At 40.5% G+C, this 23,024-nt stretch overlaps 4 protein-coding genes and 1 pseudogene across 4 annotated transcripts in view; 1 reads left to right on the top strand and 4 right to left on the bottom strand.

Moving 5' to 3' along the window:
• Positions 1-207: 207 nt before the first annotated feature.
• LOC146478384 (XIAP-associated factor 1-like) lies at positions 208-1,744 on the bottom strand. Its single transcript, XM_085111724.1, has one exon. It carries the CDS (start codon positions 1,521-1,523, stop codon positions 519-521), a length of 1,005 nt encoding a protein of 334 aa, XP_084967850.1. The 5' UTR covers positions 1,524-1,744; the 3' UTR covers positions 208-518.
• Positions 1,745-3,363: 1,619 nt separating this feature from the next.
• Positions 3,364-6,066, bottom strand: LOC146478383 (uncharacterized). Its single transcript, XM_085111958.1, has 3 exons — positions 5,838-6,066; positions 5,339-5,567; positions 3,364-4,597 (listed from the first exon to the last, which is right to left on the bottom strand). The coding sequence occupies exons 1-3, from the start codon at positions 5,941-5,943 to the stop codon at positions 4,546-4,548; spliced, it is 387 nt and encodes a 128-aa protein (XP_084968084.1). The 5' UTR covers positions 5,944-6,066; the 3' UTR covers positions 3,364-4,545.
• LOC146478379 (codanin-1-like) overlaps positions 6,024-23,024 on the top strand; it is a 37,887-nt gene continuing 20,886 nt past the window's right edge. The window contains exons 1-12 of the mRNA XM_085111906.1: positions 6,024-6,250; positions 7,119-7,561; positions 8,277-8,830; positions 9,478-9,585; positions 12,198-12,279; positions 12,810-12,864; positions 19,124-19,192; positions 19,387-19,502; positions 21,039-21,128; positions 21,515-21,590; positions 21,854-21,942; positions 22,831-22,938. Coding sequence (XP_084968032.1) covers positions 6,167-6,250; positions 7,119-7,561; positions 8,277-8,830; positions 9,478-9,585; positions 12,198-12,279; positions 12,810-12,864; positions 19,124-19,192; positions 19,387-19,502; positions 21,039-21,128; positions 21,515-21,590; positions 21,854-21,942; positions 22,831-22,938 — 1,874 coding nt within the window. The 5' untranslated portion in view covers positions 6,024-6,166. The remainder of the gene's footprint in view (positions 6,251-7,118; positions 7,562-8,276; positions 8,831-9,477; positions 9,586-12,197; positions 12,280-12,809; positions 12,865-19,123; positions 19,193-19,386; positions 19,503-21,038; positions 21,129-21,514; positions 21,591-21,853; positions 21,943-22,830; positions 22,939-23,024) is intronic.
• LOC146478382 (uncharacterized) lies at positions 15,585-16,413 on the bottom strand. The gene has a single exon (XM_085111921.1). The coding sequence runs from the start codon at positions 16,377-16,379 to the stop codon at positions 15,585-15,587; it is 795 nt and encodes a 264-aa protein (XP_084968047.1). The 5' UTR covers positions 16,380-16,413.
• On the bottom strand, positions 16,831-18,483 carry LOC146478381 (uncharacterized; annotated as a pseudogene).

Below are 23,024 nucleotides of genomic sequence, written 5' to 3'. Positions count from 1 at the left end.
TTCCCAATGAAAACTGCGTTTTCGAATCTTCAGCGCACCAACTTGAGTTAAAGATGAAAATTAACAAAAAAATAAATACTGAAAAATAAAAAACGCCCAACAACTTGAACAGAAAGTAAAAAAGTAAAAAGGAATAGAAAGAAGAGTGGACGTGGGCAAAAAACATTTCTATGTCATGCTTTTAAACAGTGATGTGACATCAATTGTTTTTATTTTTTTTATTTTTAAATGGATTACTTATCATTTAAATATAAGTCAGGCAAACATGTCATTTCAGGTGTTGTTGGATTGGGTCTTTCAGGACGAGGATCAAATGATTCTTTGTTAGTAGTTCTAACCTTTCTAATTACATGCTCAAGAAATGGCATGCAAATTAATTCATTATACAAAATACAGAAAAATAAACAACAAATGTTCAGTTCGTGATTCCATCCACTGGCATACAAGTTTGTACAGCAAATAAAAGTGGATTTTTAATATAATGGATTGTTTAACTAAATTGTAGGATATTGTTCCAGTCAATGCATACTAGGCCAAAGATCCCTGCTCATCATTGCAAATGTCCGCATTCTTTCTTCAAGGCCTCCAAATACACCTTGTTGAAAAAGATTTCCAAGCACGTCATGCATAGAACTCTCTGTGATAAAAGAATGGAAAGGATTTCCACCTTCCATGCTTGAAGGCTGGCGATTTGTCTGCACCCCCATAGATCCATTAGGTTCCTGCCTGCCGGAAGTCGAAAATTCGTGGTCGAGATCGCTTTCACTTTCATGGCCGCATTCTTCTTGATGTTCCATCAGTCGATCAGAAGGGCAAAGTTCTCCGCAAATTTCACAGGGCAAAGCAACAATATTTTCATTCTCTTCAGTGTCCGCGCTTGTTTCATGCGAGACCGAGCGGGAGAAATTACGCTTTTCACTTCCGGTTTGGGCTCTTTCGTGATTGTTCGCTGTAGTCGATGTCGCCGCTCCAATTTCGTGAAATAAACCATCATCTCCTTCAACTAGAAGAGGTACACCATCATGAAGGCCTTCTCTTTCGTCCAAACACTGGCGTTGATGAGCATCGAGTCGGTCATACGGTAACATCACACCGCAGAATTCACAAGGTAGCGTTGGTACTCCATCGCAGGATTTCTCGTGGCTTTGAATATATCTTATCAAGACGTAACAGCTGCATTTTTGACACAACTCCGTCCTCGATCCGCAGAATTCCTCGTGCTCTTCCATCCTCTCTCGCGGTAGTGAAATCTTGCAGAACTGACACGGAATCAGCCGTTTGCCGCATTTGTTTTCCAAGTGAATCCCCTCTTCCATTCTCGTGATTTTCTGTCCACATTGCTCACAGTCAATCTCCGCGTGATAGTCCTCAAAATGACTTTTCTCTTCTTTTCGTGATACTCCTTCTCCACACAAGGGGCAAAGCTGGATATTTCTTCTGCAGTGAATAACATGCATTTGGAAATTCGAGACAGGAACTTGTCTCTTGCAATTCTCGCACAAACCTGTCTCTATCGACTCCATCACTCTTGTAGCAGGTTTAATAATAAACGTAATATAAATCTTGTACAATGTCTTCTATGGCAGCTTGAACAAAAATGGTTTAATCGGGCCGCTCGGAGCATTCTATTTTATACCCCTATATTACATCACTTTCCTTTTTTTAAGGAAAATGAATGTAGTTTTCGAGAACATTCCACTAAAATCTGCTTTTAATAGCACAGTGAGTCAGTGTTTTCGAACCTTAACCGGAAGTCAGGTCCTAGAAGCTGCTAGAAGATTCCACAACTTCCGGTAACGTTTGTTCCCAGGCTTCAGCCGGAGTGCATGAAAAGTTAATTAAGTTACCGTGTAGCACGAAAATTTTGCGGGAGTTTTATTTTGCGGATTGGCGAGTTTTTGTGGTTTGCGGGAACAAATTTTTACGGTTCGAGATGACTGAAATTTTTGCTGGGAACTAATTTTTGCGATGCTCCGGTTCAAGCAGCGGAACATTTAAGTGGAAGAAACCTTAATACTTTTAACTTTTATTGTACGGTATGTTGAGTCACAGTTCACTCTACATACATATCAGAGACATACCACTGTAATTCCTTACTGCGTAAAGGGACTGAACAACAACGAAACAAAACAAAAAGCCTACCTGACCTACTATGCACAACCAAACACTATATTATTTTATAAGAAAGCTGTATGAATGTTTGAATTACCCGTAGCTGAAACCTTTCTAGGCATACAGATGGGGCTTTCGAGTGAAAGATGTAGCAAGTATACAACTTTGAGACCTAACTGGGAGCGGCCTGCTCAAATGCAAAAACTTTGCCCTAGTGTAACACAATGAGGCAGACTCAGTCGATGATAATAACACTCTTGTTCAGTTGAAGTTTCAAGAGTTGAAATAACTTCTGTGCAGGCCGCCGCAGAAGCGCCACTAGAGCATGGTTGGTCTTCTTAAGTCCAGTGTATATCACTCCAATGGCTAAGATCTATTAAAAGTGGAGTTGTTAATTTGACTGAAGGGAGTTAATTTTTGCGGCGTTTTATTTTGCGGGTGTTTTATTCTGCGGGAACTAATTTTTGCGGATCGAGGTCAATCCGCAAAATTCGCAAAAATTAGAACCCGCAAAATTTTCATGCTACACGGTATCAAGGTTTATCTGTCAAAATGTGTTTTTCAGGACACACGAGGAAGAAAAAAAAGGATCAGAAAAATCGAATATGGCAATAAATAATTGAGCCCTTTTGCTTCAAAGGATACGAAATTTTAATGCTCCGAGGCTGAAATGGTTCTCTCCACTCCAGATTTTGAAGCATGCACCTGAAATCGTGGACGCAACCACGCCAGTGGGGTGCAAAGGAACAACGATTTTTTCTGTCTAAACTACCCCTCAGATTGAATGCCAGGAGAAGGCTTTATTTCCAAATAAACAGAGAATTAATATTTTAAATTTTGATGATGATGATTATAATTATTAATTCTTATTCTGCAACGTTGAGATTATTTTTATGTTATCGTTATAATTAGTATTACTCATTCTTTCATGTACTCTGCGATGTTGTTATTCGTTGTGGCTTATTTTCAATGGGCCAGGGTTCTAGACTCTTATGGCTTCCTTTTTTTTTTGATTCATATTTTACTGTTGCAATGAATATTATTGTAATAAATAAATCTGTTATCACCAGTGCAACGTTTTCTAGACAAAGCCTTCAATTCCTGGGGCATAGAGGTAGAAAGACATTTTCAGGTTAAAAAACTAGGTGATTGAGGACTTTTTCGGAGGTTATATCCCTGAAGAATTTTTTTTGGGGGGGGGGGGGGGTGGGGGTGGGGGTGGGGGGGCAGACAGATTTTGGTAGGGAGGGAATTCAGCAAAGATTTAAGAATGACAGTTAGTATAAGTTCTTGGCCAGGGTCCAGTTTCAGCTTAATGGGGCCTTTGTAACTCCCCATCTACAAATATTATATATCCAAGTACTTCCCTCCAGGCTTCAATAGATCAAAGTGCTTTTCAGATTTGGGGAAAAATTTACTGCACACAAACATCAATACACACAAAATGCATAACAACAATTTATTTAAACAGATGAATGAATTATATAACTGTAGGAAGCAGACAATCATGACATAATTATTATAAGCAAAGCATAAATAATCAAATTACAAGTTATGAAAAATTTATTAAGCTTACAAAATTAATCAATAGTACTTTGCATAATGTTGAAAATTTCTGAACAAATTTGATTTTAGGCTTTTATTACATAATGTTAATTAGCAACTGCATAAATATCAACATCAATTCGCATTGAGGGTCACTTTATAACTAAATAGCTTGCTAGATACTCAGCGACAAAGTATCTCAACGAGCAAAATAATAATGCATGTACTGTATGTTCGAAGTTCAATATGGTGAGGTGTACAGGATATTTAGGGGTGCATTTTGGGGAGGTTTATAACAAAGGCAAATACAGTTAATGCGTTTGAGCAAATAATAAAATCAGCATTGATTGCGCTTATCTTTCCAAGTATTTTGTGAATACTCGGAAAAAATGTGGATGATTTTTGTTCTGGGGTCAATTCAATAAAACTTTTACACTTGTAGTTTACCAGCTGGGCAGTTAGTTTGACAAGCCTACAGGAAAACTAATCCAATGATTAGTTCAGAAACGAATTCAAAACTCATTGGTAAAGACTTCTAACAATGTTAAGTGGACTCATGTGGTGCATGAGCGTTCAATAACAAGGGTCCAGATTGTAAGTTACAAGTGTAAATCGTTTTATTAAATTGGCCCCTGGTCATAAGTATTACTTTGCATTTCGTCTCACAACTTTCAAACTCAAGTTACAGTACCACTCCTTCCTCCTTGGTAAGCTTCTTGCTTAGAAACCTTGACTCTATCTTTTTATAGAAGCTTTAATATCTCAAGTATACTAAATACATATACATTTACAGTACAATAGTTTTCTCTAAATTCTTTACAAACAACATTTGTACATAAATATTAACAATTCCGAAGACAACATATCCAGCAGCATGACTCTGCAGATCTAACGTCCTGAGCATCCAAGGCAAAAGTACCTTTCGCATCTCTCGTCATAGCTGCATGTAAAATAAAAACAAACATAAATTAAACATAAGTTAATACTATGAGTTGTTTTGTTCCTGTTACCCAGGGCTGTAATTTGCTTTGCAAACATCTTCATAAGAAAAGTAACCAGTCATAATCAAAATAAAGTTGCTAATCATGTACCCAAAATTTAAGGAAATTTTGGTTGGGAGTTTCTGTTCAGGGAGAATATCTTGGAACATCTCAGAGTGTCTCAACCGGGAAAACGGGACTACCTTTTCAGAACTTCTGTTCGTCCCAGAATTTTCCAGTGGAACAAGCCAAAAGATTTTGTTCCATTTACATCCCAACCAGAATTTCGGGGAAATTTTGGAAAACAGTTAACACCCAAAGTCTCCCATTCTTTTTTGTCTTTGTCTGGGGACCCAAACTCATCACTCTGTTCCCCCACCCCCATAGGGGTGTGTTTGGTTGTTTGGGTTCCCCAAGGGACAAAGAGGGAAGCTGTCGAGGAGGATTGGTACTGGATGAAAGCAGCAATCCCTTCTCATTCATACCACTCTTGTAGCTTGCGCTTGACAGATTGATTAACACTCAACAGATCTTATGAGAAAAGGGGGATTGTAAGCAGTCTAATGAAAACCTTCTTTAGGGCACACTTTGGTGGACTCACCATGGAAACCAGTAAAGAGAAATAGCATTTTGATCGAGCTGGCTCACTTGCACCAAAAGTATTTATCTGGCTGACAATGCACCAAGAAAAATCCACTTACTTAGCAATGGAGCACAAACTGCAAAAAATTCCAGCACAATGTGCGCACTGCCGGCTGCAATCTGTACAGGAGTGCCTTTCACAGAAGATGCACATCACACGAACGCCACACTTGGACTGCATACAGCTTTGGCATTTGAAAGCTTGTTCCGTTTGCACGTCGTGGTTCTGGTTTGCCTGGGCCTTTTGGAGGCGAAGGGCTCCTTGGTGCATCAGTTTTTGAGTTCTTGCTGTAAAGATGTCGACATTAAGATGGTTAGATTGTTTATCGAGAAAACCGAGGTTGAGTGAGGTCCAGTGACCATTGCCATAATTTTTCAATGAGAAAAACCCAAAATATTATTCTCATGCGGACACGATCGAAACACGAACGGCACTGCTTGAAGTACACAGATGTAGTTTACTAGCTTTCATTTGAGTTATCACTCTTAAGTTTTTCACAAGAGAACTACGTTCAAAAACTGCAAACGAAGACGACGCGACACGTAATGTACACTCACCGTAAACTTTGTCCATATCATTCGCTTTTTCGAATTGAAAAGCATTGATATGAGTCTTAAGCTGCAGCGGGGAGGTTCCGTCGAAAGGGAAGTTTCTTTTAGGCATCTTCTACTGAAAGTCCCTAGGTCAAAGAACTCAACACGGATCGAGAAATCATCAACAACGTACGAATACGAAGCGAAATGAATGAAATAAATTTATACTTGGTTTGGAACATAATAGAAAGCCTTCTGATTGGTTAAATTTTCCCGCGAAAGCTTGCACTGTCCATTTCCCGGATCTTGCGCACGACAAATGAACGCGGTGGATTTGAAATGAACATGGAGGAATGGCTGCTATTTTGACCAAGATTTTAGAAGGGGAAATAACATTACGAGATTTAGAGGACACTTCTCAAATTGATCGCAAGCAGGTAAGATGCTTGGACATTTCGTATCTTCAGAGAAATTCCATTCTTGGCATTTCGTGTCCAATTTTGAGCGTACGTTATTAGTTCAGTGATAGCAAGGCTTTAATTTGGGTACTCCTTTGGGCAAACGCAAATAATCAAGGCTGACATGTTGTCGTTTGTTTGATAGGAATCTTTTAAAGCAAAAGCTTTCAAATCAGCAATCTCGGGAACTGTGAAGGGAGGCGTGTTTGTGTTTGAATTAAACTTTCTAGGGAGGGCTGGGACGTCAAAGTGAGGGAGGAGAGGGTTGAATAGAATCTCGATTTTCTCTTTCCTGGGTTTTTTAGGAGTACAAATTCAGATTTGATTCAGGTCATTTCCACGAAATCTTAAACTCTTAAAAATCTATAAATTGGAAACTTACATGTTCAACAATGCATAATCAAAGATTTTCCTGATCTAATTTGAGGGATAATAATACTTATTGTAAAAGAAAATTGATGTGATGTTTAATGTGTTTTAAGCCTGGTGAATATATGGTAGATGTATTTTTTCATTCATTGACACAAGCATACTGGGAGGTCATGGGAACCAACTCCTGAGAACTCGGATTTTCTTTTTCTAAGCATGCCTTTGTTACTGACTGAAAAAATACATCGATCAATAATAATTAAATTTTATTGTACAAGGTGACCCTTGGTTTCTACATGTATGCCTCCAGGTTTCAGCCTCTCCCTTCCTGGGTAATGATTTTACCTGAAATCGAAGTAGTGTTGTATACCTTCCAGCTCTATACTGTAAATCAAAGAAAAGTGTTTATCTTGGAGAGGAAGTTCTTTCAATTTTCTCTTGCTTTCATGTTTAGATAATTATACTTTCCTACCTGCAGGATGTTAGTAGAGAAAACCAAAGGCTAAACCAACCCAATCTTGCAGAACTAGCACCCTTTCTCTTAAATTACCTCCGAGAAAAAACATCACACCATTTAACTCCACGTCAAAATGCAGCGTTGACACCCAAGAAGACGCCAGTTTCACAAACCAAAGGGATCAAATCTGCCACTGAACAATCACAACATGGCACAAAGAATCCCTCAAGAGGAAATTTGTTTCCTTCTCAAAAGACCCCATCACCGTCACCGGTGACTCCCCTCTCACAGACTCGAAGGGACAAGTTGCAAGAGCAGTATTCTTCACCATCATCATCGCCACGTCTCAGGAGAAAGTCGCCAAAAGTTCAAGCAAATGAAAGAGATAGGTTGTCACCATTAGTTACACAGCCCAAGATTAATATTGATGATCCAGAGGATTTTCCTCCAATGAGCTCTAACAGGTACAGAAAGATGTCAGCTTGTAATAATATTATATTGAAGGGCTGGCTGGGAAAATGGCGCAATAACAATTTGGCCTTTGGCATGCAGACTGATTAAAGAAACTTAGTTCTATGCTAAGTTTCGAAGAATTTGGATTTTACAGTACAGTTGAACCTCGATTATCCGGACTCATTGGGACCTCGGTAAATAGTCCCGATAATCGAGAGTCCGGATAATCGAAAAATATGAATATTAATGAGATAGAAATGTAAACAAAAGGTTACAGCAAAGGAAACATCATTTTCATTGTGAAATCTACACAGCCTATATGTATTTACAAATAAAAACTTTTAGTTCAGGTATTGTCTCGTTGCACTTTTGAATTTTGAAAAGCGCACAGGATAATACGCTGTTTCAACAGTCTTTTGAAAGGATTATTGGGCTTTTTGCGACTTTTAGTTTTCAAGATCACAACTAATTAATATTCATGAAATAATTGGAAGCAAAGAAAAAAGTCCGGATAATCGAATAGTCCGGATAATCGAGGTCCGGATAATCAAGGTTCGACTGTATGTCCAAATTTCCATTTAATCAGTCCTTTAAATAATTATCACTACAAATTTTGTTGGGGTAAGTGATTATGTTTCCATTCCTCCAATCAATATCTACTTATAAGGCTTGCTTCTTACTATCATAAAGTCTTTATTGCTATTGTTTTTTTTTTCTTATTTCAAGCAAAAAGGCTACTCCTTCAAGGCGAATTACACCAACACAAGTTAAAAGTGACGGAAAGAAAGGAAAATCATCGCCAGTATTCACATCTTCACCATTTGTATCTGGGCAACCAGCACTGGAGGGCCATGGTAGCCCAGCTTCTCTACAGGAAGAAAGGAATATGTTAAAGCTCATGAGATCAAAAAAGGAAAATAAAGGGGATTCCCCTTGGGGAAATAGAAACACTCCAAGCCCACAAACTGGTATTAAATCGTCACCATTTCACGTCTTGGGAGATTTTATAATAACACCGCCAAAGCAGACAACAACATCTAATGTATGGCAACCCAACCACTCCACAACTAATGATAGTTTGTTTTCAACGCCTTCGTCGTACAAGGACATCAATGGGAATAGCTCTCCAGATATTTTGGTCACTAGTGATTTGAGTCAACAGCATGTCGAAAAGCTGGCTTGTCAGGAAAAGCCTCACTTTGTTCAAGTGGACAAAGACAAAGTCAACTCTCAAGATAAGCTTGATGCTCTTGCTCAAATTTATTCCAAGTGTATAACAAGTATGTTCCTGCATTATACCTTCTAAACAACTGAGTTTAGCTTCATTGGATATAGAGTCCTAAAGTGATGATGTCACAAAAACTAAATTTATGAAATTATGAGATTTGTTAGTATATTCGGAAAGAGCATGACGAAAAATGCCTACTTCCCAAAAATCAACATCTTATTGCAATTTGGGGACGAGATATTCGCTCTATTATGCCCTGATAACTCCATACAAATCCTTCTAATTTTGTCTCAGATTTGCACGGAGTCATCATGGCATAACAGAGCTAATATCTCGCCTCCAAATTGCAATAAGATGCTGATTTTTGGCAAGTAGGCATTTTTCATCATGCTCTTTCTGAATAATTAATGACTTGACCATGATTGTAATCAGCCGCCTCCTTTTCCACAACACTACTGTACTTTTAACCCTTTAAGCCCTAACAATGATCAGCATCAAATTTCTCCTTGTAATATCAATGCTTAATCAACCCATGAGGTCATGAGAATTAAGGATATGAATTTTCATGATCTTTTAATAGCTTCTCCCCAGTACTTTTATTAATGAAAGTATGGGGACAAGATGGGAGAGTTTGTTCTTTGATATAAGGGGTTAAAGGATTAACAAATGATATAGCTGTTTGTTGTGGTCTTTACACAGGCAACTTGGTTCCAAATGTGACAGCTGAAGTATATTTTGTGGTACAGCTTTTGACCGCAAGAGGCATTGCCCCAGACTCAAAACAAAACAAGAAACAAACCGAGAAGGGTGAGTGTAATAATTATTTTTTATCCCATGCCATAGAGAATACAGCCAATCAGAAAGCCAGAAACCTGTTGCATATTCTGCAGTATGCAACGTGTAGTATTCCATAAAAAAATTCCCAGCATTCCTCGCAGCCTACAAATTTTTCCAGCCAAACGATCGATTGAAGAGCCTGCGACAGGTCAAAATTTTCATTCAGAAAAAAATTGCTGTCAACAACTAAAACATGGAAGAAGAATACCCCAGTTTTGACCTTAATTTTGAATTCCTGGAACCAGGCAAGTTAATTCAATGAGTGGCATGGGATAAATTTTTAATGCAGTGCTTTCTCGTGGTATACTGTGAATATCTCACACATGACTTTATTTTTCTTTGTATACTAGCCTGCGTAGCAGTCGTTTCCGTTTCCTTCAAGCCAAGCGCGAGGGCATTGGGAAAAAAAGGGCAAAAAAGTACGAGCGGGGGGGAGGGGCGGGGAAGGAAAGGAAACGCCTGCCGCTGAGCCCAGAGATTTTACCGAACGCCGTTCGTCAGCGAACGGGAGGCAATGATGTATTACCATTGGTCAATCGTCTGTCAATCAAACTCATAGACTAAAAGGACATCCGGTTAACCGTTTATCAAAATCAAAATATAGTTCGATATCAGGGTGTTTCGATATAGTTTTCATTGCGCTTTGGTTTGTTGGTAGGTATTATCGTCTCAACAAACATGGTGTCATTCGTTTTTCGAAATCCCGCCGAAATTTAAGAAAATTTGTTCTGGTTGTCGGCGGTCTCAATGACACGACAATCTGAAAGTTTGTTTTATTTCACGCTACGCGAAATACAATTAATTTTATCCTGGAAACGCGAGGAAGTATTTAGCCATGTGGGACAAGCTCATTCTGTCTGTAATTCCAGCAAATGAGTTGATATTCTAAAACATTAGTAAAATTTGTCTTGGGTAATTTTATCTACGCTTGAGCGACGTACGTAAAGTTCGAGAAAATCTTCTAAAATACAGTCGACTACCGATAACTCGAACCTCGCGCTAACTCGAAACAATTTTCCTTTCCTTTCAGGTAATTTTCTTCATAATTTCACCCTCGATAACTCGAACCTTTTTCAATTTCCCTTGAAGGTTCGAGTTATCGGGAGTCGACTGTACTGCAACTTGAAGTAAACAAGTTGCCCGCCGCGATTCTGTTTTCGCTGATTGGTTCTCATGTGACATTTGACGTGACAGTGTAGGCCCCGAGGGAGCGAAGCCATTTGGGGGCGTTCGGTAAAATGTCTGGGCTCAGCGGCAGGCGTTTCCTTTCCTTCCCTGCCCCTCCCCCCGCTCCTAATTTTTTGCTCCTTTTTATCCCAATGCCCTCGCGCGCTTACCCCGCTTGGCTTGAAGGAAACGGAAACGACTGCTACGCAGGCTATTTGTATTCACACTGGCCTAAAGGCTTGTGTGAATACTAAGAAAAATCAAGTCCCTCGTGGGATATTTCACGGTATACCACTCAAAAGCATTGCATAACTAGTATGTATGTTTATGTCAGCAGTTTTGAATAACAACGTCAAAAGTATCTGTAATCAGGGAATTACTTCATTTTCCATTTTTTTTTTGTATGGCTTGAAGCAGTAGACGTATAACTCAAAATGTACTCACCAAATATGGCACATACCGCCTAACCCATACACCTACAAGAAAAATTAAAATAATGTAACATACAAGCTGCTATCTAAAACCTTGAGTCTGATATCCTTCCCAGTACATGTAATAGTATATGTGCCATATTTATTAATAAATTGTGTTGCTGAGGTGTAAAGGGCTGCCCAGCCTATGCTGAATTTTGGGTTGATGTTTGGTTTTTATAAAAAAAATGCAAACTCTGGGGGTAAAAAGTTTTTTGAATGAACTTTTGCAACCCGCACGCCAGAAATGAGGGTAATCCAAAGAAAATAGTAAACAAATCTTGTTTAAAATTCAACATTTTTTTTTCTGTTTTCTGTAGATTGCCCTCATTTTTGACATGACAATTCAATTAAGAAACTCTGAACTTTTCACAACAATAACAAAAGTACATAAAAAGGGCTCCCAGCCCTTTCAATAAGCTCAAGCAAAAAATGTGGACAGTAAATTTTAACATCTAAAAAACCTCATTTTTGAGTTTGCATGATCTGTTAAAAGACAATTTATAATATTTATTTAGTTTTAGTTATAAACTAATGTAATATTTGTAAATATTTACTCTCATATTGACACCATTGTTGACTCATTCATTGTAATAATTCAACCACTTATAGTGTAGTAATGTCAGATGAAGAGCTGCCTTTGTGGTAATGCTGATATTAAACTATTATTATTATTATGCGCAGTAAAACTATCTCTATGCACAATATCAGGAAGCAACACAAGGCGCGTAGCGTAACCTGGAGGCAGTATGTCAACATCTAGATGCCAGATATAAAATAAATGAATAAAATATTATTATGATAATTATTATTATTATAAAATTATTATTAATCAAAAGTCAATATGTAAAGTCTAATAATTATTGTAACCCTTCCTCCCACCCTTCCATAACTTCAGACTCGATAGGTGCATGTCATGATCATGCAATTTTTGTTTCCTCGTAGATAAAATGGAGGACCAAGATGTTCTGTACTCCATTCATAATTGTGCCTATTGGGCTGTGGCAGTACTTCAGGACATTCAAAGGTTCGTATACAGTATCATCATCATCATCATCATCATCACAATGTCATATCATTAAACAATGGCCTTTGTATGAGCTGTGTGAAGAAAACGGAAAAGAAAAAAGTCTCTGAAACATACTAATGAAACTACCGGTATACTGTCAATAATTATTATACTACTAACAGTACACCTGTAAGTATAAACTATAACAATTTACTCTGCTATACTTCTTTATTGATTCAAGGGTGCAGAATGAAATAACAATATTTTTTCCTATAATTTTAATTTAGAACACGGTGTATGCAGTTTATTCTGAAAATTGGCCCCAGAGGGCCTAGTAGGCCCCTTTGGAGATTTTTGGGGTTCTTTTTTTCTCAAAAGGAGCCCATATTCCTTTTGAGCCATTAATCAAATTACAAGGAACTTTCACAACTTGCAAAGGTTGTTGCATTTCACTCAGGCTGGCACTCAGTGCCATAATTACATCCTACTTATGACAAGCACCAAACGTGGTCTGCCTCAGTTGATTTTATTTCATTTTCTTCTAACAGATTGATACTTCTGTTAGATAAGGATACTCTTCGCTTACTGGCTGATAATCCAAGGGTATGTACAATGACAATTATATCCATTCATTATCAGTATTAGTCAAAATGTTAATGTTATGGCGCGCAGACACAAAGAAAACACAATATTCTTTTGTGGGCAAAGTTGGGCAGGGAATATACCAGCAAGGCTCGGATAAAACCCACCGACCGGATGATGACCGAATGAGGGGCCTCGGTACATGGCGCCATACCGAGGGGGTGCCTCATGCCTGTCCTGCAAGGGGGGGCATAGTTCACACGTGAAAACGCATGGCCGGCATAATGTCCTTGGGCCAAGTTAACCAAGTCCAGCAAATCCTATAGCCCCCCCTCCCTGACGGGGCTTCAGCACAGGGCTGAAGGGGTGCCGCAGGCAGCAATTCCCCGCCCTTAATAATTTTATTAAACATCTTTGAATAACTGACAAAGGATAGAGCAAAATGCAGTGAACAAAATAGAAAGGATAAGGGGAGGCAAGCAACAAGAGAAAAAGGGAGGGTGGGAGGGGAAAAACTTTGCTGCTGCTCAACTTGCAGCCTTCCAAGAAAGTGGCGATTGAAAAGACTGGCACAGAATAAGATGCAAAGCAGGCTGCCGTATATGGAAGTCACATGTTAAGGGTGGACCGCAGTAATAATGCGGGCTCAATAGTTGTTGCTTGCCAACATTAACCTTTATTTTATGCTAAAATGTCAATTAATGTTATGGCGCGCAGACACAAAGAAAACACAATATTCTTTTGTGGGCAAAGTTGGGCAGGGAATATACCAGCAAGGCTCGGATAAAACCCACCGACCGGATGATGACCGAATGAGGGGCCTCGGTACATGGCGCCATACCGAGGGGGTGCCTCATGCCTGTCCTGCAAGGGGGGGCATAGTTCACACGTGAAAACGCATGGCCGGCATAATGTCCTTGGGCCAAGTTAACCAAGTCCAGCAAATCCTATAGCCCCCCCTCCCTGACGGGGCTTCAGCACAGGGCTGAAGGGGTGCCGCAGGCAGCAATTCCCCGCCCAAAACGCCGAGTAATACGAGAAGTACCCTGTGCAAAGCCCATTCCCCAAGACCTTTTCTCCAACTGGTCGCGAGGGCTGGAAACAGCTCTTATCTGCTCCACGGGGAAATGCAATGAACCAAAGACCATAAGTGGAGAAAAGGGATTAAGGAGTGGATAAGCAGGTATAATCGCATGCGCTTAACTTAAAACCTTAAAGGGGCCCTAGTCAGCCACACCTTTGTTTTTGGTTATATGCGAGAGTTTGGCTATTGTATTTTATTCGGAGAATGTTGAAATGAACGTAATCACAGTGGAACTGCAAAAGGGATGAAACATACGTTCAGGAACAACTTACAGTAGATAATTTAGATTTCGCTTCACCATGAATATCGATATTGTCGATGGCATCAAAGGAGGTTGACCAGGGTCCCTTAACTGAACAATCTAAAACTTGGATAGCATTACATAATAAATGTTCTAGTAGGACATAGTGTTCCCAATGTGTTACCATGAGACATCATAGTGTTTACAATAAACAGTACAAAGGGACATCATAGTGTTCCCAAATTGTTACCATGAGACATCATAGTGTTCTCAATAAACAGTACAAAGCGACATCATAGATAGTGTTCTCTATAAACAGTACAAAGCGACATCATAGATAGTGTTCTCAATAAACAGTACAAAGCGACATCATAGTGTTCCCAATACCCAGGAAGTGTCGTCGATAATCCTGGCAATAAGACATCCAAATGATTGTAGGGCATTAACAAGATAGACATGAGGCCAAATTTTGAGGGACTTGAAGAATGGTTTCTTTTGGTGTCCTTATGTAAGACTGATACGCATCCGATTTCCAACGGCCAAGAACTTTAATGAGCCAGTCGGGAAGGCCAGCAGCCCCCGCAGTAGTAGCTGCTCCAATGCGGAAACTGTGGGATGCGTAGCAGGTACTATCAAATCCGCAAATCTTGAGGAGAACCCGTAAGTTATTTGTGAGGGAAGACCGAGTAAGATGACGTCCATCCGAAAATTGAAAGAGAGGCGGGGTAGCTCCACTGGAAGTAGTTTGAAGAAGATAGTCTCTTAACGCGGTGACTGCACATACGGTCGAGTTTGATTTGGCAATAGTGAGCTTGGCTGTCTCACGGAAAGGGTCCGTTTTGGACTTCTTAATGACAATCTCGAAGGACACAGGCTGGACAATGTTGGGGTAAAAACGGACATCTGATTTTGTCAGATGAGATTGGATATCAAACTTGCCATTGCAAGTAAATTCGCTACTGCGCAAAAAACCAAAAAATGCAAGGGTAAAAGCAGCCCACAACATTGAAGAATCCGTGTCCAATGACTGAAAAGGTTTTAGTTTGGCATAAATTTGGAGGAGGATCGAAATAGTGATAGGGAACCGGGCCCGTTTAGCAATACCAAGGGATGATTTGATCCCTCTTAGGGTCTTGTGTAAAAAGGGCATGGATGAGAAGTCCAGGGGACAGCCAAACTCAATATGGAGATTCTTAACTGCTGCCAGATAAACTTTGATGGTGCCATACGAAACAGTGTTGGATAAGTGAGTGACAAAATGGATCAAGGTTGATTCGTGGGTAGGGAGAAAGGGGGTCTGGGGTGAAATGAGTTTATGAAACAGGCAAAATCTAATAAAGTGGCGCTCCCCAGAGGAATAGGTTCGACGAGTAGAGCTGGCGATGGACTGAAAAATATAGTGAGCAGCCTGCATAGTTAGACTGTTGTCAGGAAAGGAGGGATTGGACAAGGAACGGGCGATGCATCTGGTGCGAGTAGGCGGAATCGAGACATCTGAAAACGAGATAAACTATCAGCTATGCCATTGTCTACCCCAGGGACATGCTTTGCGGTAAAGGTAAAATTAAACTTCAAAGTTTGAAGGGTAATCAAAGGGACAAGGTTCATGATACGGGGAATTTTGGAGCTTTTAGCAGACAAAACTGCGACGACTGCCTGGTTGTCGCAATAAAAACAAATTCTCCTGTTAGCCCAAGAGGGCCCCCAAATCATGCAGGCAAGGTAAATTGGATAAAGCTCCTGCCAGGTAATACTTATTCCTGTAGTGGGGTTGAGCTGGTGGGAGGGAAGCCATTTTCCCTGAAACCACTGATTGTTGAAGAAGGCCCCGTATCCGACTGCACCCGCTGCATCGGTGTACAAATGGATTTGGGGGGATGATTCAGTGTAAGGGGGGAGAAAAAGGCTAACCCCATTCCAGTGATCAAGAAAAAGTTGCCACATGAGGATGTCCTTTCTGAACTCCTGGGTGAGAAAAATAATCTGCTTGGGACGGACACAACCCCGGGTAAGGTGAATGATGCGTTGCATGAAGGGGCGACCCGGTGAAATAACCCGGCAGGCAAACTGCAGAGTCCCAATGAGGGACTGCAGGTCCTGTAGACGACAGACCCGTTTGGAAGACCAGTTGGAGAGCAAGGACCGGGCATTGCATAACTTATCCTCGGGGAGACGGGCCTGCATGTTTACGGAATCAAGTGTTATTCCCATGAATTCAAGGACCTGGGTAGGGCAAAAGGTTTTCTTTGGGGCAAGGGGAATGTTTAATTCCTCGAAGAGGGTAAGAACCCGGCAGAGGGCTGTGGCACAAAGGGATGAGGGGGCAGGTTGAACAATGAAAAAATCGTCGAGGATGGGAATGATGGAGGGGATGCTCAGGTGGTTTCTCACCAACCATTCCAGGGCATCGGAGAGTTGATTAAAAAGGTAGGGGGCGCTCCTTAGGCCGAAGGGGAGCGCTTTGTCGAAGTAATAACGACCCTTCCAGGACATCCCCAGGAGTTCCCAATCCTCGGGGTTAACGGGGATAATTCTGAAAGCTGACTGTATGTCAGTTTTCGTCATAAAGCACCCAGGACCATGTTTTAGGACCAGAGCAATGGCATCGTCAATACGAATATACTGAAGGCTGTAATCTTCAATGGGTATATTAGCATTTAAGCTATCCGGGGACCCCTTGGGGTAGGATAAATGGAAAATAGTGCGCCACTTTTGGCTGCCCTTTTTGGGAACCAGGCCAAGGGGATGAATTTGAAAATTTTTAAAAGGGGTGGATTCAAAGGGGCCAGCCAGGCGACCAAGCTGGACCTCTTCGAGCAGGTTTTTTTCAATAACTTGGGGTTGTTGGATGGCAGAAGGGAGATTCTTGGCAGCTCTGGGGAAACGTTCACCTTTGTAACCTAAGTGAAAACCATGGCTTAACCCATCACAAAGTCTAGTTACAAAGGTTTGATCAGGGTGGGTCTTAAGAAGTTTGTGTAGCAGGGAAACGTTTACAGGAGTTTGGGGCTTATATGATATGACAGCTTTAGCGGTTTGAGTGTTTTTTATCACCCTGGCCTCTAGTTTTTGAAGGGGTGTCATCGTGTCGATAGGCAGGGTGTTCTCCGTTGCAGAGCCTACAGCGGTGGCTGAAGGGGCAGGGCTCCTGGCTGCATTTGGCACCTCTGTTGTAATTGTTGCAAGTTCCTCGTTGGGTAGAATTGGGCCTAAGGGCAGAGAGGGAACACCCATGAGAAAAATGATCCCCACTACCACATATGGTGCAAGAGGATTTTGCCTGCCCTGTAAATTTCAAGAGATACCACTGGATATCCCTTTCCCCCCAATTAAGGGAATGATTGGAGGCAGCTTTCCTACGAAAGTCTATATCGTAGGAAAGCCACGCAAAACCCGCGAACTTACGGTAGGCCGATCGGATAATCTCCTGGTATGCAAACATCTCGACAGCCCTGTGAGGGAAGGAAGTCAGCAAGACTGTACAAAAAACAGCAAAGGCCGAGAGCCACCTATCGATGGAGTCAATGTGGGTTTTCTTCTTGCGGGCAGGGGTGGGGATGTTAACTTGTTTCCCTTCGAACGAAATAGAAACCCCGGGGAGTTCGCTTTCGTTTAGGCAGGAGTTTTCTGGCAGCAAAGAATCGAATTCAACAAACTCACCGTGGAAGATTGCTTGCTGGGTCTTCTGGGGAACGTGGGCAGCGATGGATGACTGCATGTGGGAACGAGATTGGCTGTAGTTCGAGGAACCAGATTGCGTAAGAAGGCTTGCGACGAAAACAGGGTCAGATAGCTGATGTCGAGCTGGAGGTTGAGGAGGGGACTGCAAAGGCTGTTGTGGTACGGGTGATGGGTTAGCTGGAGCAAAATTTTTAAGTTTCTCATCGACTATGGTGGCGATGAGGTCTGCTAGCGCGGCTGGATTTTGAACAGGGGAAGGCGGAACGCCCCTTTCGCGGACGCCATCTTGTGCTTCGCACGAGGTTTCTCCGATGTCACGTCCTTCACTTGGACCAGCCTGCGGCGGATCTCGTCGATCGTTCCGTTCATTCGTCAAATCGCCGTCCTGGTTGGGCTGCTCAACCTGATCGGGAAGATTAGGAGCGGCAGGAGGAGGATCGTTGCTCGCGCGAGGCCTTTTGGCTGCTGGATCGGCAGAATCAGCGCTTCGCGTACGCGATGGTGGCGTATCCACGCTGATGGTGCCAAGGCGCTCGATCATTTGTTCGCGTGTTCCGGCGATGGGTAGTTGGTTTTGAGCGAGTAACAGGCGAAGGACCTCGTTTGTCACGCCCGAAAAATCCATGAGAAAAACTTTGCTGCTGCTCAACTTGCAGCCTTCCAAGAAAGTGGCGATTGAAAAGACTGGCACAGAATAAGATGCAAAGCAGGCTGCCGTATATGGAAGTCACATGTTAAGGGTGGACCGCAGTAATAATGCGGGCTCAATAGTTGTTGCTTGCCAACATTAACCTTTATTTTATGCTAAAATGTCAATAAACTTGTGGACAGTCTTGCCTGGTTTACCCATCCACTTTCCTCTCAACTCTTAATTGATTTGAATCACTCTGTGCTAGAGACTCTACAATATTGAGGATTACTGAATACAAATAAATCAGTAAGGGTTTTAAGAAAATAATTTTTCCCTGTGTTGACTCAATTGTTTTTAAAAGGGCTTGGTAGAAAAATTATTATACTACAGTTTCAACAGGAAAATGACCTTAAAATGAAAATTGTTCTGAATTAATTCTTGTTTGGTGGGCATTGGTTTTCACGCAAGAAACATACATGTAGCAATGCAATGTTATTGTTTTCTGAGAGGTCCACTGCGGTGATTGTTTGCAGAGAAGGGCATAGCAGTTGGTTGAATCTTGAACTTCAGAGTCCACATGTTATCAAAAGGTGCAGTAAAGTGATGTTCATTGTAAATGTATCCTGCTATTTTGTCTTCTTAGATTGCAGACTTCTCTCCCGAACTCAAAGAGACTTTTCTTCACCAGTATAAATCCTACTCAGCCATTAAGGTTGGTACTTGTCATCCGGAAGAGGGGGGGGGGGGGGGGGGCTGTTTCATGTTAAATTAATGTTAAGTTCCACATCTGTATTAAAATTAATTTTAGAATTTATTTGTTACCACTTTATTTATTTCATATGAATTGCATTTTGCAGCACAGGTTGTATATTTTTTGTTGATAACGAGATTAGCTTCTTTTTTAAGGTTTCAGAGTTGAATTGTATCAAGTCACCCTTGGGTGGAGTCCCATTCAGTGTTGAGAGAGACAACAAGCAGAATTTTCCAACAGACAGAGCTTTCCACAACTTCAGAAAGCAAAGGTATGTGAATACATTAAGGCTCACTTTTTTCCATATTTTTTTTTCTCAAACTCATTCATAATTATTTACGAAACGATTATGTGATCCCTATAATCATAAATTAAATAACTTCTTCTTGAATTATTAATGGTGTGAGAAGCCATATCAAAGACTTGAAAGGGTGTTTTATCCATTTTCCAGACATGTCAAAGTCAGTTAAAAATCTTGGGTGCATGCATCTAATTTTTTCAACCCAATTCTCGTTGTTCAGAAATTGGATGAAACACTTTCTGTCATGTTTGATATATAACTTAATTTTTTTACTTAAGTATTTTGACAGACCTTTATTTTCAGTGCATATTAAAAAAAAAAAATTTTTGTGTGCTTTACACCAGTAGCAGGATATAAAATTAGAGCAAATACAGTCAATTCCTACTACAGCTGTAGAATAGACACCTTCAATATAAACCACAATTTGGAGTCAGTAATGGAGTCTGTCATAGTGGGAGCTTTTGCCAGTATTTCATCACTCTAATTTCATAATAAGATGACATCTGTTTTATTGAGGTGTCCACAAGGTGGGGGTGACTGTATGTATATTGGCCACTGGTATCTGTGAAAATGTTGAGCTGCACTTCAAATAAATAAACATAAAATTCATGTTCACATCTACAAAAATAATTTCAAATACCGGTAGTAAAAATTTACGTTATGTAACCAAAAACCTTTCACCCTTGAGCAATACCTTATCTTTCAGTGGTTTTAATCTGTGGATACTGTGTAACTGAAGAGTGTAACCATTTAGGGTATGGAAGTGTATTTTATACACATAAAAATGGGAAATTTTCCCATCTAGGGGGATTGGAATTATACATAGTACAACAAGGCTTGTAGCGGCGTCAGCTCTGTTGTCGAAGAGATCCGTGAAACTCAAAGAAAACTAAATGACTCACAGGTTCCACAAGGCTGAGAGGTTTATTGTGCCAACTCTTACAGCAATCCTGTGCAGTAGGACGTGTTGGGGGGAACGCTCTAGTAGGTTCTGAGTTAAACAGCAATAGTTGATCCCGTGGTTCCCGTCGAATTTCTGTGAGCCTTATGGAAAATTACGTACGTTTTCACGGTATAAAAGCTAAGGACACGTGATCACTAGTGGAAAATCCTTGTGACGTGTTGCGGTTACAATAGGCAAAATATCTAAAAATACTACGAAACAAACTAAGGCATGCGGGTGCCGTTACAAGGCTACTGCCTAACAGGCACTTGATAGCTTGAGGCGCCCAAGAAAATGCTCTGGGCGGCTAAATTTTTGCAGTAGCACCTAACACTCCACATGCTGGGCTCCTAACTTCTCAGCTTTTGGTCTTGTGTGCTCCTTGAAATTTTTCTTAGGCAACAGCCTTGTACAACAACATGGGCCACTTATTTCAAGTAACTTGTGAAGATGTCCTCCACCTCCATCCCCCCCCCCACCACTATCTCCTACCCCCTTAACTCCCAAGCTAGAAGTGTCTTACAGACAAGCACTTCTAATAAGCCTTTTGTGATCTTCCCAAGGGATGTATTTTATGAGCTGGTACGAGAATGGGAAGACTGCAACTCTGCGACAGGATGGAACATCGAGGATAACATGGGTGACAGAATAAGGTACTTACTTTGGTCAGCATCTTATAGCAAGTTTGAAAATAATGATGTCATGCAAGTATTAAAAAGGACTAAAAACTCTGGTCCTTGTTAATTATTTTATTTAGTCAAGGGAAATACCAGAGAATAGCGCAATTTCGAAAATATTAAAATTCAGCCTGAAACAATAAACATCACCGTGAGGCTCCGGGGAATAAACCCCACTTAAATTGTACAACTTATTCCCCAGAGCCTCGAAGTGATGTTATTGTTCCAGGCTGAATTTTAATATATCGAAATTGGAAAACTGGTGGGGAATAAATCCTTGACCGGCTGTGGAAAGTGGATTCCTTTCATATTTTTCATGTTTCCATTTCTTTAAATTCTTGTTGTGTTCTGTCACACTGCAGGGCCTTGGTTAATCAGAAGCCAGAGTTGGCAAATTATTCTCACTTTGCAAGGCTCTTCAAATCTCAGTTGTTGCAGGTAATATAATTGTGCTTCTTCCTTTCCTTACCTCTGTTCTCCCTTGTTTTTCTCATCTATCTGTTCTTCCTCTTATCCATTCCTTTCTTCCTTCCCTCCCTCCCTACCCCCTTCCTTCCTTTCCTTCTTTGCTTCTAACTTCCTTCTTCCTTACTTCCCAACCTCCCTCCTTTCTTCCTTTCCTCCCTCCCTCCTTTCTTTCTTATTTCCTTCCCTCCCTCCTTGATGTACGTCCTAACATACATCAAATCTTATTTTTGTAGATGTGTGAGGAAGAACGAAATGGTAGCAATTTGCGTTCCTCAAGTATGCTCAGCAATCTACAAAAATCAAACCCTGAAAAATTCCAAAGGTATATTAAAGTTCGTAAAACAGTCACAATAGTATTATTTAGTGCATTGTATTACAGTGCACTAGTATTTAAATAATGTATGTTTTCTTGTCTAGTTTTTCAAAATCTTATTTTTTATATCACCCTTCACATTCATACATGTAATTAAGTAAGTAAACAAGAGAGCATGAGGTGTGTATTCACTTCCAGTCTTGGGGCTTATATCATGACTGCCATGGTCTTTGATCATGTTCTCTGGTTTTGTATTTTGTCACCATGCACTTTGTATTAAAGACAGAACAAGAGAATATTTCCGCTGTCATTGGTTTAGTTTATTGTGGGAATGGTTGATTTTCTAACTCAAGTTGCTACTTAGGTTGCAATACACTATTTTAAAAGTGACCTCAGTCTTGGGAATAGATCACAAGACAAGGTTGGGTAGTCTACATAAAGAGACTTATGATTGCAGGGATTTTTCTTCGAACCATTCAGGTCTGCCATTACGTTTTGAACAACATACTGTACATGTACATCCTTACTGAATTGAGCTTCACACCTTTAACAAATGTGTTGCTTCAAAAGTAAAGTGAATCTAATACAATCAAAGTCACCCATGGCATGAACTGTTTGGGTTGAGAAAACAAGCTCATGCCATCACAAATGTTCGGTCTGCACAAGTACATGTAAATTATTCATTTTGATGTTGTTGTTTTCTATTAGTTATTTTTTATCAAAACTCACGTGTAGATGAAAGTGACAAAGGGACTTCCAACCAGAGTTGCTTTCTACAGGACCTAATCACAGAGACAACAAATTTCAACCCTAATGATAGCCGCAATTTCATTTTAATTGTCTTCAAAAAAATGTTCTAGGTTCACTTAATTTAGAACTGTTCTGTTTTATTGCCAGGTTACAAGAGAGATTTGTCACTCCTTCAACATCTCTTGGTCCATGTCCTGCCCCTAGTTTCACTAATGTACAAGAGTTCTTCAAAGGATTTATATTGTCAGCAGCAAGGTACATTGACTTGACATTAGTCCCGGCCCCCTGCAGCATGACTCACTCTGTTCCAGCACCATTCTTTCCCTTTTTGCCAGTTGTCT

Source organism: Pavona decussata, unplaced genomic scaffold, assembly GCF_977016875.1.
Source record: "Pavona decussata unplaced genomic scaffold, jaPavDecu1.1 SCAFFOLD_64, whole genome shotgun sequence".
Classification (NCBI taxonomy): Eukaryota; Metazoa; Cnidaria; class Anthozoa; order Scleractinia; family Agariciidae; genus Pavona; species Pavona decussata.
This window is presented reverse-complemented; position numbering and strand designations above follow the sequence as displayed.

Excerpts from the sequence above, each read along its gene's own strand:
- LOC146478382 (XM_085111921.1), bottom strand. The coding sequence starts at position 16,379 with ATGGGAATAACACTTGATTCCGTAAACATGCAGGCCCGTCTCCCCGAG.
- LOC146478383 (XM_085111958.1), bottom strand. The coding sequence starts at position 5,943 with ATGCCTAAAAGAAACTTCCCTTTCGACGGAACCTCCCCGCTGCAGCTT. Across the intron at positions 5,568-5,837 it reads TGATATGGACAAAGTTTACG|CAAGAACTCAAAAACTGATG; the intron begins GTGAGTGTACAT and ends ACATCTTTACAG. Across the intron at positions 4,598-5,338 it reads AGTTTGTGCTCCATTGCTAA|CTATGACGAGAGATGCGAAA; the intron begins GTAAGTGGATTT and ends TTTTACATGCAG.
- LOC146478384 (XM_085111724.1), bottom strand. The coding sequence starts at position 1,523 with ATGGAGTCGATAGAGACAGGTTTGTGCGAGAATTGCAAGAGACAAGTT.